Raw genomic sequence first — 15,269 nt, 5'->3', positions numbered from 1 at the left:
GGAAATTTTTATTTCAGACCATGAAAGAATTTCTATTGTTTCCAGTGGAAAAAAGTGATAATGAAATCCAAGAAAACCTAATCCTTCTTATTGTGATCAAACTGATTTAAATTGCAGGGTTTGGATTGCTAGACTAAGTAATAAAGAAGGAGCAATACTGTGGGAGAAAACTACAGGTAGAAATGTGTATCAAACATCAAGTAATCTATGAATGAGAAATCCCGAGTGCTAGAGTACAAGCAATGCAATGGCAGAGGAGTGCTGTCCTTAGAGGGTTACGTTAAAACATTACAAGGCTATAGGTCAGTGACACTGTTGCTTATCATCTGGTTAGCTGTCCACCAGAGGCTGTTGAAGGAAGATGGTGAGCTTAGTGCATTTAAACTTAAATAATTGATTTTCATTTAGCATTTGTCCACCACAGTTATCAGAAGTTGCAAAATTCATTTCAGAGTGACTTGAAAGGAACAAAATCATATGCATCTATATATCCTTAGTGATGCAAAGCAGCATTAAGAACTCCATTACTTGTAACTGAATTAACTTTTTTTAAGACTGTTTAAATTACATGAAGGCTATGACACAAACCATCAAAAAGCAGCACATTCACTATTAAAATTAAATGTTAAAGCTGAGGGTGCGCCATTATGTCACACTGTTGAGAGACAACACTCAAATGTATTGAGACATTCTAATTTATGGATGGATGTCAGCCTGAACCTGAAAGTATAATGGCCTTTGGCAATGTGTGGCACACTCACTTCTTTTACTAAGTAGCACTTTCCCCTTTAGATAGAACATGCAAACAGACGAAGATGAGAGGTGTACATTACTTGAAGGCACTCCATAAAGATATTGCAGCTGAGTTGTTCTGAAAATATTATAGCTTATCAAGACTCTGTCATTTTAAAATGCTACTAACCCAAGTATTTAGGGGTTTTTTTTGTTAATTCTGTATGGACTTGTAGTTCATAATGGACTTAGACATGCAAAAATTTATTTCAGAACAAAAGTAATTTTGAATTATGGAAATACAGTAAAAAGATCAGAAGCAATAAATATACTTTGTGATCTTTTTTCTTTTTCTCCCCACTGTCCACCTCTAACATACAGCTGTCACAATCAGCAGCACATGTACTGTAGTCCCTCCCAACTTCTTATCTTCTTGTTCATGCCTTGATTCCGCAACAGCTATGCAATCAATGTCAAAATAATGGAACAGCTCCCTCACCCCGCCTTCTTCTTGATAATGTTGTATTAAAACTAATGAGAAAATCTGCATGCACAAAATTATTAACATGTGCAACTGCTTTCAGGCTTTAGAGACTCTTGTATGGGTGCAGTGAGTATCTGGGAGGGCGTATTTGAGCATTCTCTGAACCCAATTAGCTACAATTTAGCACAAGCTTATAATAAACTCATCCTAAGGAAGTAAGCCTCCTTGAAGCCTGAGCTGCCACAGCTACCTGCAGGTGACACTAACACCTTCTAAGTGATACACAAACTCTCGCTTTCTAAAAATAGTCTTTTCAAGATGTTTTCACAAGCCTTTCCTGTTGGTTAGAGAAGAGCCTAGCAGAGTCAAAGGAAAACTAGCCTATTTCTTTTCACTTCATTCTGTCACCAAGTTTCCCATCCCAGAGCGTCTCTGGTTCCTGGTCAGTTGATTTCCATCTTCACTCATCTCTCTATGCAAAGTATTTGCACAGATTTCCTCCAAGTGGCAGTGAAATCACAGTCTGAATCTTTTAAAGCATGCCATATCACCGTTGAAGAATGCTGGGGCCGTTCACTTCTACAGCTATTGAGAATCCCATCTCCAATAAAATACACTATTCCTAATGATCTTTGGGAGCACAGGAGCTTAAATGACTAATGCATTATTTTTGCTCCAAATAAAATCTTTTAAGTGTTGTCAAAAAGCAAACTCACAGGGGTACAGATACACAGCTAATGGAAATTCCTTGCTGATTCTGCGTGAGCAATTGGAGGGCTTTTCATCCACTCTTGGTGTCTGTGGCTTACAATGTGGTTTCAAATTATTTTTATTCCTCTTCTTTATCTGTGACTCACAGGTAAAAGGCAGGCACAGAGTTATGTCAAGGAATCATGGTCATCAAAGTAATTTCATCCTTGGACTTCAAATTTGTGACAAGGTGGAAGAATTGATGCCATTGTCTGAAATCCAAGTTCTGACCTGTTCCTGAATCTGCCAACACGGAGGCCCTCATGACCCGGTGAGAGAACTCCTGAATCACTACAACAATGGATTCTCCGCCAAATCAGTAAGACACCTTCTTGGGATTCTGTTGTTACTATGCTGTACCTTCTCAGCAGAAGCATCTCAGATGCAAAGTGAAAAATTACACACTGATTCAAGCGGCTGCTGAATGACTGGTGCAAGACAGGACTTTAGCAAAACCCACACAGCCCAGTAGTCCAAATGAAGCTATACAGGCTGCTTGAGATGAACATGCTTCAAGAGTAAGACGATATAGGACATCACGCTGTAAGTCTTCCATAGATGGGACTCTGATAAATAGCTTAGCAATGAGTCAAAATTAATTCTTTTTTAAGAGTCCAAGTACTCTGGAATTGGCCAGCAGTTAATTCCTATGAGATCCAAGTTGGAGCAGAAAACCACAGCAAGTCTTTGGCAGGCGGGTGCTTTTGTGGGATGCCCCTGTGTGGTGGTGCAATAGTTGACACACCTCTACTTAGGGTAGACAATGCAATTTACTGCAGAAGAGTAAAAGCTGCACATAACTGTTTCAAAGAGGCAACGCAGTACCCAAAAAGGACATGACAAAAGAGCTTTCACATGGTTTCATGTGCATTTCCATTGATAGAGGTCCCTACAGCATTACAGCTGCTTTGTCTACAAGCTGCTACAGCCTAACTTTAGGTGAGCCAAGTGATCAATCTCCATTTCCCAGCAAAAACTCAGAAATTCTTGGACTCAGTTGTCAGCAAATCCTCCCTGATTACAGGCCTTTTTTTTTTTTTCCGTCTCTTCCTAGAAAACTGCAGTTACACCCTTCTCTCTAGTCTGAAGTATCTCAAAGCATTCTTACTTGTTGCGAACACTTTATAAAGCAAACTTTTCACCTCCCGAGTAACTAAGTGGTTGCCTTATGTTATGATGTTTGCATTTTGCTTTGGAAAGCAGGACACAGCATGGCCTAGCACGCTTAACAAAAAACAGCAGTCTTCCACTGTCACTCACAGAGGACTTAAAACAAAGGGCCTCCTCAGCCATGGCTCCCGTTTCCATACACGGGATTAATCATGTAAATAATCTTCTGTAAAGAAAGGAAAGACTGCAGAAATTTGTGGCACAGTTCAAATCTGCACAAAATTCAAATGCCAGGACTCTGTCACAGTGTTTTCTTTTCTTGCCTGGTTTATATACTGAAATCATAATTTAATATTTCCTCCTGCAAACAGTACTTTGGTAAACGTTGAAGCAACATTACTGGGATTTATCACATAGTTACGTAGCTGCAGCTATGGATAGTTGCACCTCTATCCATTCTAGCTGTCCAACAGTAACTTGTTTAAAAATAAGAAAAGTGAAAAGTGAAGGCCTGAACATTAACTCATCGGAACTGTGGAAGATAAAAATGGTAATGTTTCTGTTCGCAATGTCTCTGTGTTTGAATGGCCAGAGGCACACAGAGCCATGTACTGCACTTTAGTTAAAGATTACTTAAATCTGCAAATCAAAGATTTCTGTTTGAAAGATAATCTAGATAAATGGCATATATCATCAAAATGGATTCATATACATATCAGCATAAACAGAGGTATACACGTTTACTGCGTGGAAATTTAACCTTTCTGCAAAGCAGTTTTTCCTTTTTCATCACATTTTGCCAAAGAATATGTGATGCCTCTCTGCATGCAAATGCTTCTACAGCTACTTGTATGCATATATACATGTAACAATTTCTTCATACAGAAATGTATGTATGTGTAAATTGTGTGAATGTAAATATAAGATAGGCCATATGTCCCAAAAGTCCCAAAAGAGCATCTGATGTTGATATGTAGACAGTGTGTTAAGGACCTTCCTAATTAATAACCCAGATTAAAACCTCTTGGCAATCAATTAAGATTAATGACAGAAGTCATTCTCTATCCCCCTACGCCCGCGTCTCGGGCTGTGAAAACCCTGGGTCGTGAAACTTTAATCCTGTTATCTGCTGCCTTCTTCATCTGAAAAGCCTACAGATTAACACAGCAGACATTATCGAATTTACAACCAGCCGCTCGGACAGCTGCCCTACTTTCAGCAGTTAATGGAAAAGGAACTAATCTGGTTAAGAGCGTAGGACTAGTTCATAAATCTGGACACCCAAGACAGTCAAAGCTGTCACATCTCTTCTGGAAAGTAGCAACTGAATGAACCTGTTGGCTTTCTTCTTGCTACTTCTTGAAGGTAGCCGGTCTCTCTGTAAGCTGGACTAATGAGATACTCAGCATGAACATGAACTACATAAGGGCTCTGCCCAAGCAGGGAGCTGTGTTTTATGACTGGGTTTGGTTAGATATATACTGCTCTCCCTTCGCTGGAAGCCAGGTAGTGATTAAATGTAACTGGGTTTACTGCAATCCACTCCATAAAAAATGTTTTGAGGAATGAAGGAAACAAATTTGTTTTTTCCCTTTTGAATCATGCCCAATGAAACAAACAGTTATTAACAAAAACTGCACTGAAAAATGAAATGTTTTCTTTTTGGTACAGCTTGGAGCGGAGGAAGAATTGCAATGCTCTTTAGGGTGGCAAAGTAGGTATTTGACAGCTATAGCAAATTCATACTTCACCAAGAAAAGACTGACTTTTCCTAATAGGCATTATTAAGTTACCACGATGCCCGGTATGGTGCATTTGTTGCATTTTAGGAGGCCTAAAGCACTTGTCTTTCAGCTAGCCATTTGTAAACTAATAAAGACAGCAAGACTTCTTCTGGCTGCATGCTCTGCTGGCAGCTCAGCTTTTTAAAATGCTCTATTATAAAGTATATCACGGCCTCACGAAGTATATCCTGTGCTGGCATGACAGTGCTTCCATCAGGACCATCACCCAACCATACCTGCTGCTGTCTAACAGATATGGGAACCACACAGGCAGAGCAGCATGCTCACCGGTGTGGTACTGCCTCCAAGGACCCGCACGAGGTCTTGTCAGTGCTGGTTTGACCAGTTTACTCTGTGGGAGTACGGGTCAAATCGGTAAAAGTGTCATGACCTTAAAATTGACAAGCAGGTTTCTTTCTTTCTACTATTTCATTCATACAAGCGTTTATACTCACACTAATGAATTCTGAAGGCTCATTTTAAAGAGCAACAGCACTCATCTGCACAAAGGGAGGGAGTGCCAAAAGTGACTGCCTACGTAGATGGGAAAATACCCTTGTTTCTCCAAACACCAGAACAACATCATCTTTCAATAGAGATGATAACTACTGCTTATATGGTTTGACAGCCAGCAAACCTGTTACAATAACCACTCTAGGTAGGATGGGGCACCTGAGAGGCAGACAGGCTGGACCCTCCTGGATGGTAGCCTGCAATCCGGTTTTAATAAAGTGAAGCTGTGATACCCATTTACGATGAGCATCCTTTTGGAGGAAGTACTATTATCTAGATGTTTTCATTACAGAATATTCTTCTGCATCTTCAGCACAACAAAACTCCAGTAAGTTTGTAATTCATACTTATACTTATCTCTTGGCTACTGCTCACCATTTTAACAAAAGGGGCAGGTGTCCTCTCCAAAAAAACACTTTTTTCTTTTAGTCAGGCCAAAGTATGATTGTTTTTCCTGAAATTTAGTTCAGTGCTTCACTCGGTGCGATGCACTGCTTTACGTCAGAGACCAACCCCTGAATTCAGTCTGAATAGGGCAGTTCAAATGTTTTCTCCTACTTTCTGTAACAGTGAACTTAATTTTAACAGTAATATGGGTCTGTTCTGGAAGTTTAAGAAAAACTTTGGCTCCAGTTTGGCTCTCAGGTCTATACAAACACATTCTCACTTGAAGAAGTGACAGAAGGAGTATTTTGGCAGAAATCGTTTAAGAAAAAGAGGTGCTTTAACTCCCTTCTAATCTCACATATTTCTTAACTAGTTTTGCAGCTTCTTACCATTGCAGCAATTTAGAAGATCCAGCATAAACATAAACTGTGCTATGTGAGTGATGGTGAAGTTTCTTTTTAAAACTCTCAGTCAACAATTTCTTGAGCATAATTTCCATGTTCCACCAAAGACACTGTATCATACTATCACTGAACAGGGAGCTCCAGTGAGCCATCTTATGTTGTAATACAACACCTGCTAGGTGCAGGGGTTTTTTTAAGTTTTAAACCAAAAAGTGTACTACTTCCAAGTACCACAGTAATCTTTCTCTAACTGTAACTTGTTATTTCTCTATATATTTCAACAATTTGCAGTGATTAAAGAAAAAAGCCAAATCACCTTCCATTTTCTTGAAGGAGGTCCTCGTTGGGTAGGAAATGGCCAAACAATTCTGGTTTTAGAGGATACAGGAGAAATATACAGTCTCATTCCTGCTCCCATTACCCTGCAGGCAAGCAAGCATCGCTCAGCGAGTTATAAAGCACTAGGCTAGTAACAGTGCCGGCAGACGGGCAGCTCTGCTGCGAAGGTTGGTGATGAACTGCCCATCGAACCCAGGGAAGGCACTGTGGGAACTGACAGCTAGGATGCTACTAGGCACTGCAGTGAGTCTTTTGTTTCAAAACAGCAAGTTTTCTCTCAGTTGTAAGGCACTCGAAGCATCAGCTTCCTAACAATTACTATTCCACTCTACAATTGACAGACTGAGCTAATGATCTAGTATTTTCCGCCTGTGCCCAGCATATGAATTACTGAAGAAACACAAAGGGAACAGTAACATGGGCCTCTTCTCAGAGAATGCAATACTGTCAAAGGGTTTCTAACTGTAAATTGTGTGATGCTAACAGAGTTACAATGCATAATATAATTCTTTCATATAACATAGAGATGCTCACAAAGTAACATCAGTTTAAACAGATGCTTGCACTGATTCTGCAGCCATTATTATAAACGAATCTAAAGCAGGTAAATGCTAATAGGCTTAAAATTAAAAACAAGAAGAATTGTCTTCCTTTTTATTAGGCTGTTTTGTAACCTTAAAAAAGCTGAAAGCATTCAATAGTTCTATTGTAGAATTTCTTCTAGAATTAGTTATGGATTTTTTCCTTTTACCAGTCACACATATCTGCATCCCAATAGGGCAAAATCTTAAAATAGAAGTGCCATAGGCTGTCTGCGGACTTAAAATACATTTGCATGCATAAATGTGCACAGGATCAGAATCTCAGCCACTATCAAATTGCACAAAGCAACATGGTCATATTTTCAAGAATTGCAAAAACCCTGGTGATTACCTTTAGGTGCTAAACTACAAATCAGAAAATAAACACAAGGATTTAGAGAAAAGAACAGGACCCTAACGCTCCCATTGGAAACCTGTACCAGGTTCTGTTCTTGGGCAGTAACAAAATCCCTGGAAGAGGTGTTCCAGTCAGAAACAATGGCAGCTGCTCCTCCACAACGCCGCCGTAACGGCACACACACTCAGCTCTACTTCCTAGTTGAACTTAACGCTGTAGACTGAAGGTTGCCATAATGTCAGTTAAAACCCTCAGACAGTTAACTGGTTTATCAAAGTACCCCAAAACTCGCACAGTTCATTCTTCTTTGCCACTTTAATAAAAAAAGGAAAGAAATTATAGATAGGAGTATGAATGCAGGGTAATGCATCATTTATAAATTATCTTGTTAGTGCAGAAAACAAAACGTGGCTTTGAAAACAAAATCTCCTGCTGCGGACTCCACTACGTTTGATGGGAGCCCTTCAAAAGAGTTCATGGCTTAATGGAGGCTGTTTATGTGGGGACTTCGATCTGTACCTGCTGTCCCCTGTCACTCCCTGGAAACTTGGCGGCAGATGTTGCAGCATTAAGTTGTCTCTGAAGTGGCTCTCTGTCCTCATCTCCCCACCACAACAGAGTCAAACTATATTAGATCTCTTTATTTGTGCCTGAGGCATGTTTAGGAGCGCAGCTGTGTCCACCCCCACTCTACCTTTAGTGTTTCAGCCCCCAGGCGGCAAATGTGAGACCAAAACTGTTCTGCCACTCTTAACTACATCTGCTGACAATCCTGCAGCCTCGCTGCAGGCTGCTGAGGACCTGTGCCTCCACTCCAAACAGATGTCGGCGACAACCTGCTAGCTCACACCTGTACAAGCTTCCCTAACCTCACGGACTGCTACCTGAAAAATTTATGACTCAAAGGACCTCCATCCACAATCAAAGCTTCTTGGCTCAACTGCGTGCAGCGCTCAAACTAGGCCACCCTAGCATTGTCTGGCAACATGGCAGAGGTGGGAGCGGAGGAAGAAAAAGCTCACTCTGCTTTGATACTTCATGCCTAAATTTCAATTACTTGATCAAGGACTTGAATTCAGCAGTGAATTCTTCTACAAATGGGAACTACCAAGTTCTTGAACAATAAAAGAAGGACAACAAAACAAAACAATTATGTGGCTGCTGTTTACCATAAGAGCGCTTCCAAATAAGTATGTGTATGCATGTCTGGCTGTACATATGCATGACTGCTCATTTGTCCACTGACTTAATACTCATCAGGGGTACGGCATGGGATCTCTACCTAGCAAGTTAGGAACAAGTAAAAGGATTTGTATTTTTCCCCCAAGATGTAAAATACCACGCCAGAGAGAAATTGCACTCCTACAGCATCACAGGTCACACCATTGGTTTAGAATTTATTAATCAGTACAAATCCTACTCCATTTTTCAGTGGGGATACTGAAGATCTGTGAGCTACTTCTCTCTTTTTCATAAACCAAGATGTTGGTCAACGTCTTCCTGCCAGGTCCAGAGAAAGCAGATGCCTAACTTCACAGTGGCTCAGCAAAGCCTCCACTGGCAGGCAATTTTTGTAGTAACTGCCTGTCTTTATGGTCAGAAATCCTCAAAACAGGGCCTGACTGACTTATTTTTTAGCCTGTTCAGGCACCATTTCTTCTACATTTCCATTTACATTGAATTTACCTGTTGAATTGTATTGTACTGTATATCTTGTATATAGATTTGTTACTGTTAATTCTCCTACTTGTAACATGCATCATTCATGCAAACAGTAAATAATTTGCCAACGTGACAACTAGAATGGTAACACTAGTATTTGACTGTGTTCCCTATTTCCAGCATTGCACTTTGTCATCCTGCTTCTTCCAACGCTTGTCCTTGTCTTAAGTCCCACCTTTTCCTTCTTCAGAACAGTACCATACTTCACCCCAGGAAAATAATCTAAATACCGATTACCTCTCATTCTCCAAAGGTAACTCCTTGCCTTTAACCCCTCTAATTCTTTTATGTCATCGTTATGGTATATGTTGCAAATATAGTGTTCTTGGACGCTACTGCTTTGTAGTATGGATCTCATCTGTCACACCCATCTGGGGCCAGTTTGTTGATTTATTGTAAGTTGCCATCTCATTTAGAGGAAATTCTTTGCTCCTATGTCTCTCAATGTGCCACAAACAGGAAAGCTGAATGGTCCCAGTAGATCCGAAATACCTTGTCAATAGGTATTTGAGATAAATGCTAAGATTTAAAGTAATACTTTCTTAAGAAATAACGATCAGAAATACACAGTATAGCCTCACTGCAAAAAGTTCAAACCATAACTCCACTTCCCAGTCATAGCAGTCTCTAGTGGAGGCCACTTCTTCACAGGCCATGAGTGTACTATAAGAAAACTAGCTTCCTCACCTTTTCTTTCTGTGAAAGTTGTCCTTGGCATGGAAGTGCAAAGCTATGTGAAGCAACTTGCATGAAAGTTATTGGTGGTCACTTCAGTTTGAGGTGGTTTTAGTATTCTGACTGCCAGACTCTAGTCTTACAAATAACTGGTTATAAGAAAGGTTTAGTATTTGCTACAGAGCATTTACACTGAATGAAGTGCATGCTGTGTTTTTGTTTTCCAGCTGAACACTCACAAAATACAGAATCCTTCACTTTGCTTTCAGGAGATCCAGCCTCTGCAACCTATCTGGGCTGGTGTGATATGTCTTTCAACACGCTTTGTTTCCCCAGTGCATTATTCTTTCTGCTGTGCTATTCTTTTGGTTGCAGTGCTTTTTTAGTTAAGGTCACAGAATTACTGGTGTTCAACAGCTGCTAAAGCCTGGCTGTAACATGCCCCACTTTTGCCAACCATAGCAGATGCACACGCCACACACAAACCTCATCTCCTTGCTGTGGTCGCATCAAAGAGACTCTGTCATACTGTCTTCGTAACAGTGCCCACAGCGCATCAAGTCGACCCTGTGGCAATAGAGAACAGGACTTTCAGTACAATAAAATCAGTCGACAGAAAGTACACCACACCTGCTAAGTTACAGTCCGAGGACATCCATGGAGAAATTTACATTTACATGAAGAATGAGCACCAGTTCCTCAGAGGCAGAGAAGCAAAGTATAAGCTTAGGCTGTGCCACCTATGCTGCACAGCCGTGGTGCTGTTCTTTCCCATCAGTGAATGCTCCGTCCTGCACTCTCACCTCCACTGGGAGCAGAGTAGCGGTGACCTAACCCACGTTTACTGCTGAGCTGTGTAGAAGTAATATGTTTATTTGCCAATATTTTGGGCTCCATTGCCATATGTCCATCTGGGATTTCTCCCACATATAAATGTATTTGTCTTTACAGCACGTATATAGCAAGTTTATCATTCTCAGGAAGCCTCAGACCTGCTAGGTCTGATTTGTGCTGGGCAGTAAGTCCCACAGGCAGCGTATGCAGCAGGTTCACTGCGAGCACGCAGGCTACCTGTGCCGAACATGCACAGCAGTTCCATTGCTTGTCAGAAGCATCCTGCTCCGCACAGATGGGTTGCCAAGTTTGCGTGTGTGTGTGGGTAACGCAGCTTCAGGACCTTCCGGTGGTCAGAAAGGACTTATCAGACGTTGTGAAGACAGAATAGATGTATCCATAGTGCCAGCTAAACCTGTGTATTCTCTGCTTTACACATATAAAGCAAGGCATTTATGGACCCATCTTTCGTTTTTAAGAAGAGTTTGTTATGGGTTTGCAAGCAACTCATGTCATCTACAGAGGAAAACTTTTTTTTTATTTTATTTTAGAAATTTTAAAAAATAAAACAGAATTTTATTTTAAGCCATTTATTATGCTTCACTTGTTTGTCAGACTTTTTGCATTATATTGTTTTATATATTTTTTTGCTTTTCTTGGTTGGTAATGAGTATGTATGTTTAAAAGTTGGTACAACAGCTACAAACTGTAATTTTAGGCTTAATTAGATATACATTGAGATAGACCAAATGTCAATAAAACCCCCACAGATTTTAGTACTCTTACTGTATCATATGTCCCTTTTCTGGGGAGGGAAAACAGAATGTGGCAGTAATGATGAAGTACTGCATTTAGGCTAAAAATGGCTCCTGCTATTCATCCTGAGTAGGTGTTCACTTTGAGAGTAGTACGTTACACTTGAATGGGAATACTTCAAAAATAATGTATGGTTCAGCATGTAAGACTGGTAAGGCAGACAAAATCCAACCTTCAGTACAAGATTATATTGTACTGAAGACTAAAATTTACCTTAATTGGCGTATACCACTTCTCTTGAATGGCTGGTGAGGTAGGCTTTGGTTTAGGTGGTTTAGGATGAAAAGGTTCTTCTGGTTCTTCCGGGAGCTTCACCACAGCATTTTTTGCTTTTTCTAATCTAGCCCCTTCTTCCGTGGATCCCTTATCACCCCAGCGAACCTAAGTAAGTAAAGCCAGAGTTCAGATGTAAATGCACTGCATGCAAAGGACAAGGAAGCTGTTGCAAATAACAGAAGTAGCTAAAAAAGCTTAAATCTGGAAGAAGTTCTGAATAAACAAGAGGGGAGGTACTGAGGAAAATGTTCCCTCTTCATTTTTGATGACAAGCAGTCTTAGTTAAATATATTTGTAAATATGAGTCTCTCAGTAGAAAAAAGTCATGAGAAATACTGAAAGAAAATTCCACCATGCATCACACAGGCTAGATAGGAGACAGGAAAACTGGGAAATCTTCTTTAACTGATGATGTAAAAATATGATTTCCAGTTCCGATATATCCTGAAATACCAGACCTTAATCTGGCACCAAAGAAAGCCTAGATTTTTGTCACCCCAGATTTCCTAGCACAGTATGTTTGTTGAGAACCCCAATCTACACAGAAGGCGATAGATACTTGAGCGAGTTTTAGCAGAAGCCCAAGTTTTCAAGTAGTTCTGCAAGAAGATACACACTGGAGAAAACGCAGATGAATCAGTCTAACCTGCATAATAAGTAAATGTAAAACATGTAGCAGTGTATATTTTATCACCACCACAAGTATATAAAATATATACAAAGGCTTCAGAAAGAAAGGAAACCTGGATTACTGCTGGTGGTGAGACAAGCACATATTTCCACTTCATAAAAGGTTGTAGTTACTATGCTATAAAGAGGAAATACAGGAAAAAACCTTCCAAGAGAGATGATTTGTCTTGCTACAGTAATCTTATTTCATCTTGTAATTGGAAACACCGTGCAGCAATTTGAGCAAGGATGTTTGCTGTATTGTACAAAGAAACAAGACTAGACAAGACTGTTACTTTATCATCCAAAAACAGCATCTTAAAGCTGTGGCTGGAGTTTGAAAGTTCTTAGTAAAACTGGTCTGGATTATTTTCAGTGCAAGACTTACTAAATCATGCCCTCTGCTACAATCTAGCCTGCAAGGAGGACCTGATACACCTAAGCCCAGGAAATTAAATTTTGACATTACATCTTGAGTAAATGTGACACACTGATGAGTCATTAAACTGTTACTAGAAAATAACTAACCATTACTGCAGGACTCCACCAACATACTTGGTTTTTTCAGTGACCTCCTGACTGGAGATGCCAGTCATGAAAAGAGAAGAATCCAAGTAAGAAAAATCAGAGAAGACTGACCTTCCACCCTGAGGGAAAGAATTAAGAGCTTCACTGCACACTGCTTGGGAGCTGTACGTCAGTTCTGTCTTGCTACTTGCCAATACAAAGCATTTGAGAAGTAGGCACAAGAACCGTGCGATGCAACAGCTTTCCCACTGCAAAGGGGCACATCGTTTTGCTCACCAGGAAAAAGACACACCCCTGGTCTTCCTTCTGTTACCCAGAGGGATGGAAGAATACTGCTCCAGTTCTTGCTAGGGACATTCTATAATGTGCCGGGATAATTATGCCATAGCACGGGAGAAGGAAACAGCCTGACTTCTTCATGCTCATCAGCACCATTTGCAGAATGGGCTGACACAGAAAGTGAGGAAAACATGTAGGCAAGTCAGAGTCTAGCCCCCTTCAGAAAAATAAATACCTTGGGGAAAAATCTTGTCACCTTATCACCACTGTGTGTCTTTTACCACTGTCATCTCACCATACAGAATGACAGCAGCAAAGTACAACAGAGCTAAACTTGGTCTGCAGTACTGTAACTCATCTTGGTAAAATACAGACCATCATTTCTTAGGAGGGGGATTGTTTTGAACCTTTTTGTTATTTTGAACTTTACTGTTTGGCTTGCTTAGTGATTTCTTTTTCTCACTGGGGAATCCTCTCTCTGCAATATCAGAACAGGCTTTCATGTCCAAGTAGGCCCTGCTGGGTCATTAAAATGCATCTGTATCTTTCACCGTGATCAATGGTACTTTTACAGTGGTTTTTATGACGTTGTTAAAATGTATTTTAAACACTGTTAAAACCACTTAGAGGTAGATGGTGGATTCCTTACTGATAAAATGACCTTCTCCTTCCGACTAAAGCAACTTCACTCAGAAGAAACCAGAATTTGTGAAGTCTGACATAAAAGTTTACTGCCTGTAATGGGTGGGGTCTAGAAATTACACCATAAAACTTTAAAGCAATGCCAAAATACAGATCTAGGAAGGGTGAACAACGCTGGCTAAATTATTTTGGACTGTCATAGAGGGGTGAAGCTAGTGGAGAAGGCAGGAGTGAATGTGTAACTGCCCTGAAAGGGAATATAGGAAGCGAAGTAGGACAGGAGTGGTAAGCAGACATTTACTGGTTCATGCTCTCGTTTTGTCTATGCAAGACAGCTGCCAGAAGAATCAAGCTGCCAGAAGAAGAGAGCACAGAGGAGCAATAAAAAAATAGACAACTGCATTACTACATGAACTGAAACCCAGGAAGAAACATAATGACTAGTCCAGCAAGTTTTTCGTTGGTCACAGCACAGAAACAACATTTAACTCTCAAGTAAGGAATAAGCTCCCTTTGACCCGCTCACCTTCATCATCCTAAGTCTGTTTTCATTTTCTCTCTTGTTTCCACATTCACTCTGCCCTGATTCACCAAAAAAGCAATGTTCTCTCTTGAGCCAGTGGAAGTTATGAGGTCTGATACCACTCTGTCCCAACAGCTGGGGAAGGGCTGTTAAGACAGCATTTTCCTCAGCCCTACTGGTACAGACAGGACAGAGGTAAAGCTCCGTATTCAAATGCGGAGGCATTTATGACATGACACCCAACCCTGGAATTTATCAGTACTCTCAGATCCCGGAGATGGACAGGGACAGCTCCACAGAATGAGTTGCCTTTCCAGAGCCCCTGATTGTGTTGTCAGCAATTTCAGCTGGTTTACGTGTATAGCCCTTAGTCTTGTGCAAAACTCCTAGCACAGATGAAAATATTTTCTAACCTGATGGTTACTTTCCACTCCCTTCTTTGAAGAGAAAATACTGTATTTTTGCCATGTGATGAAATGCATTTATTTATGGCACTGATGTTACTTTTGTTCATGAGGTATCTGTTTGGTTTCTCTTTTACTGTATGAGATCCCATTTACAAACTGTAAAGACGTAAACCCTGGAAGCCCTCCTGGAACTCTTGGAGCTCATCATGGCTCCTGTTAGAAATCCAAGCTTGTAATTCTTTACGTTGGTAAGTATTTTCTAGTTTGGCTCTGAAAAGCACTGCACAAAATGTTTTCTTTTTCTAAAATCTGAAGCTCTTCTAAATTAGTAGTTCTGAACCGCTGAAGGAAACACACATAAGCAGCACAGCTTTAATCTTGCATGTTCTTCTACCGCATTTAAGAACTCAAGCAAAGCTGATTCTTAGGCCATTGCCTTTAAAGTTTCATCAAGAT

The 15,269-nt window shown here is 40.4% G+C and overlaps 1 protein-coding gene across 1 annotated transcript in view; it reads right to left on the bottom strand.

Moving 5' to 3' along the window:
- ANTXR2 (ANTXR cell adhesion molecule 2) overlaps positions 1–15,269 on the bottom strand; it is a 120,126-nt gene that overhangs the window by 36,414 nt on the left and 68,443 nt on the right. The window contains exons 15-16 of the mRNA XM_056352787.1: positions 11,703–11,870; positions 10,326–10,406 (exon numbers count right to left, since the gene is read on the bottom strand). Coding sequence (XP_056208762.1) covers positions 10,326–10,406; positions 11,703–11,870 — 249 coding nt within the window. The remainder of the gene's footprint in view (positions 1–10,325; positions 10,407–11,702; positions 11,871–15,269) is intronic.

This window comes from Falco biarmicus, chromosome 1, assembly GCF_023638135.1.
Source record: "Falco biarmicus isolate bFalBia1 chromosome 1, bFalBia1.pri, whole genome shotgun sequence".
In the NCBI taxonomy this organism is placed as follows: Eukaryota; Metazoa; Chordata; class Aves; order Falconiformes; family Falconidae; genus Falco; species Falco biarmicus.
Note: the sequence above shows the minus strand (reverse complement) of the source record. Positions and strands in the feature narration are given on the sequence as shown.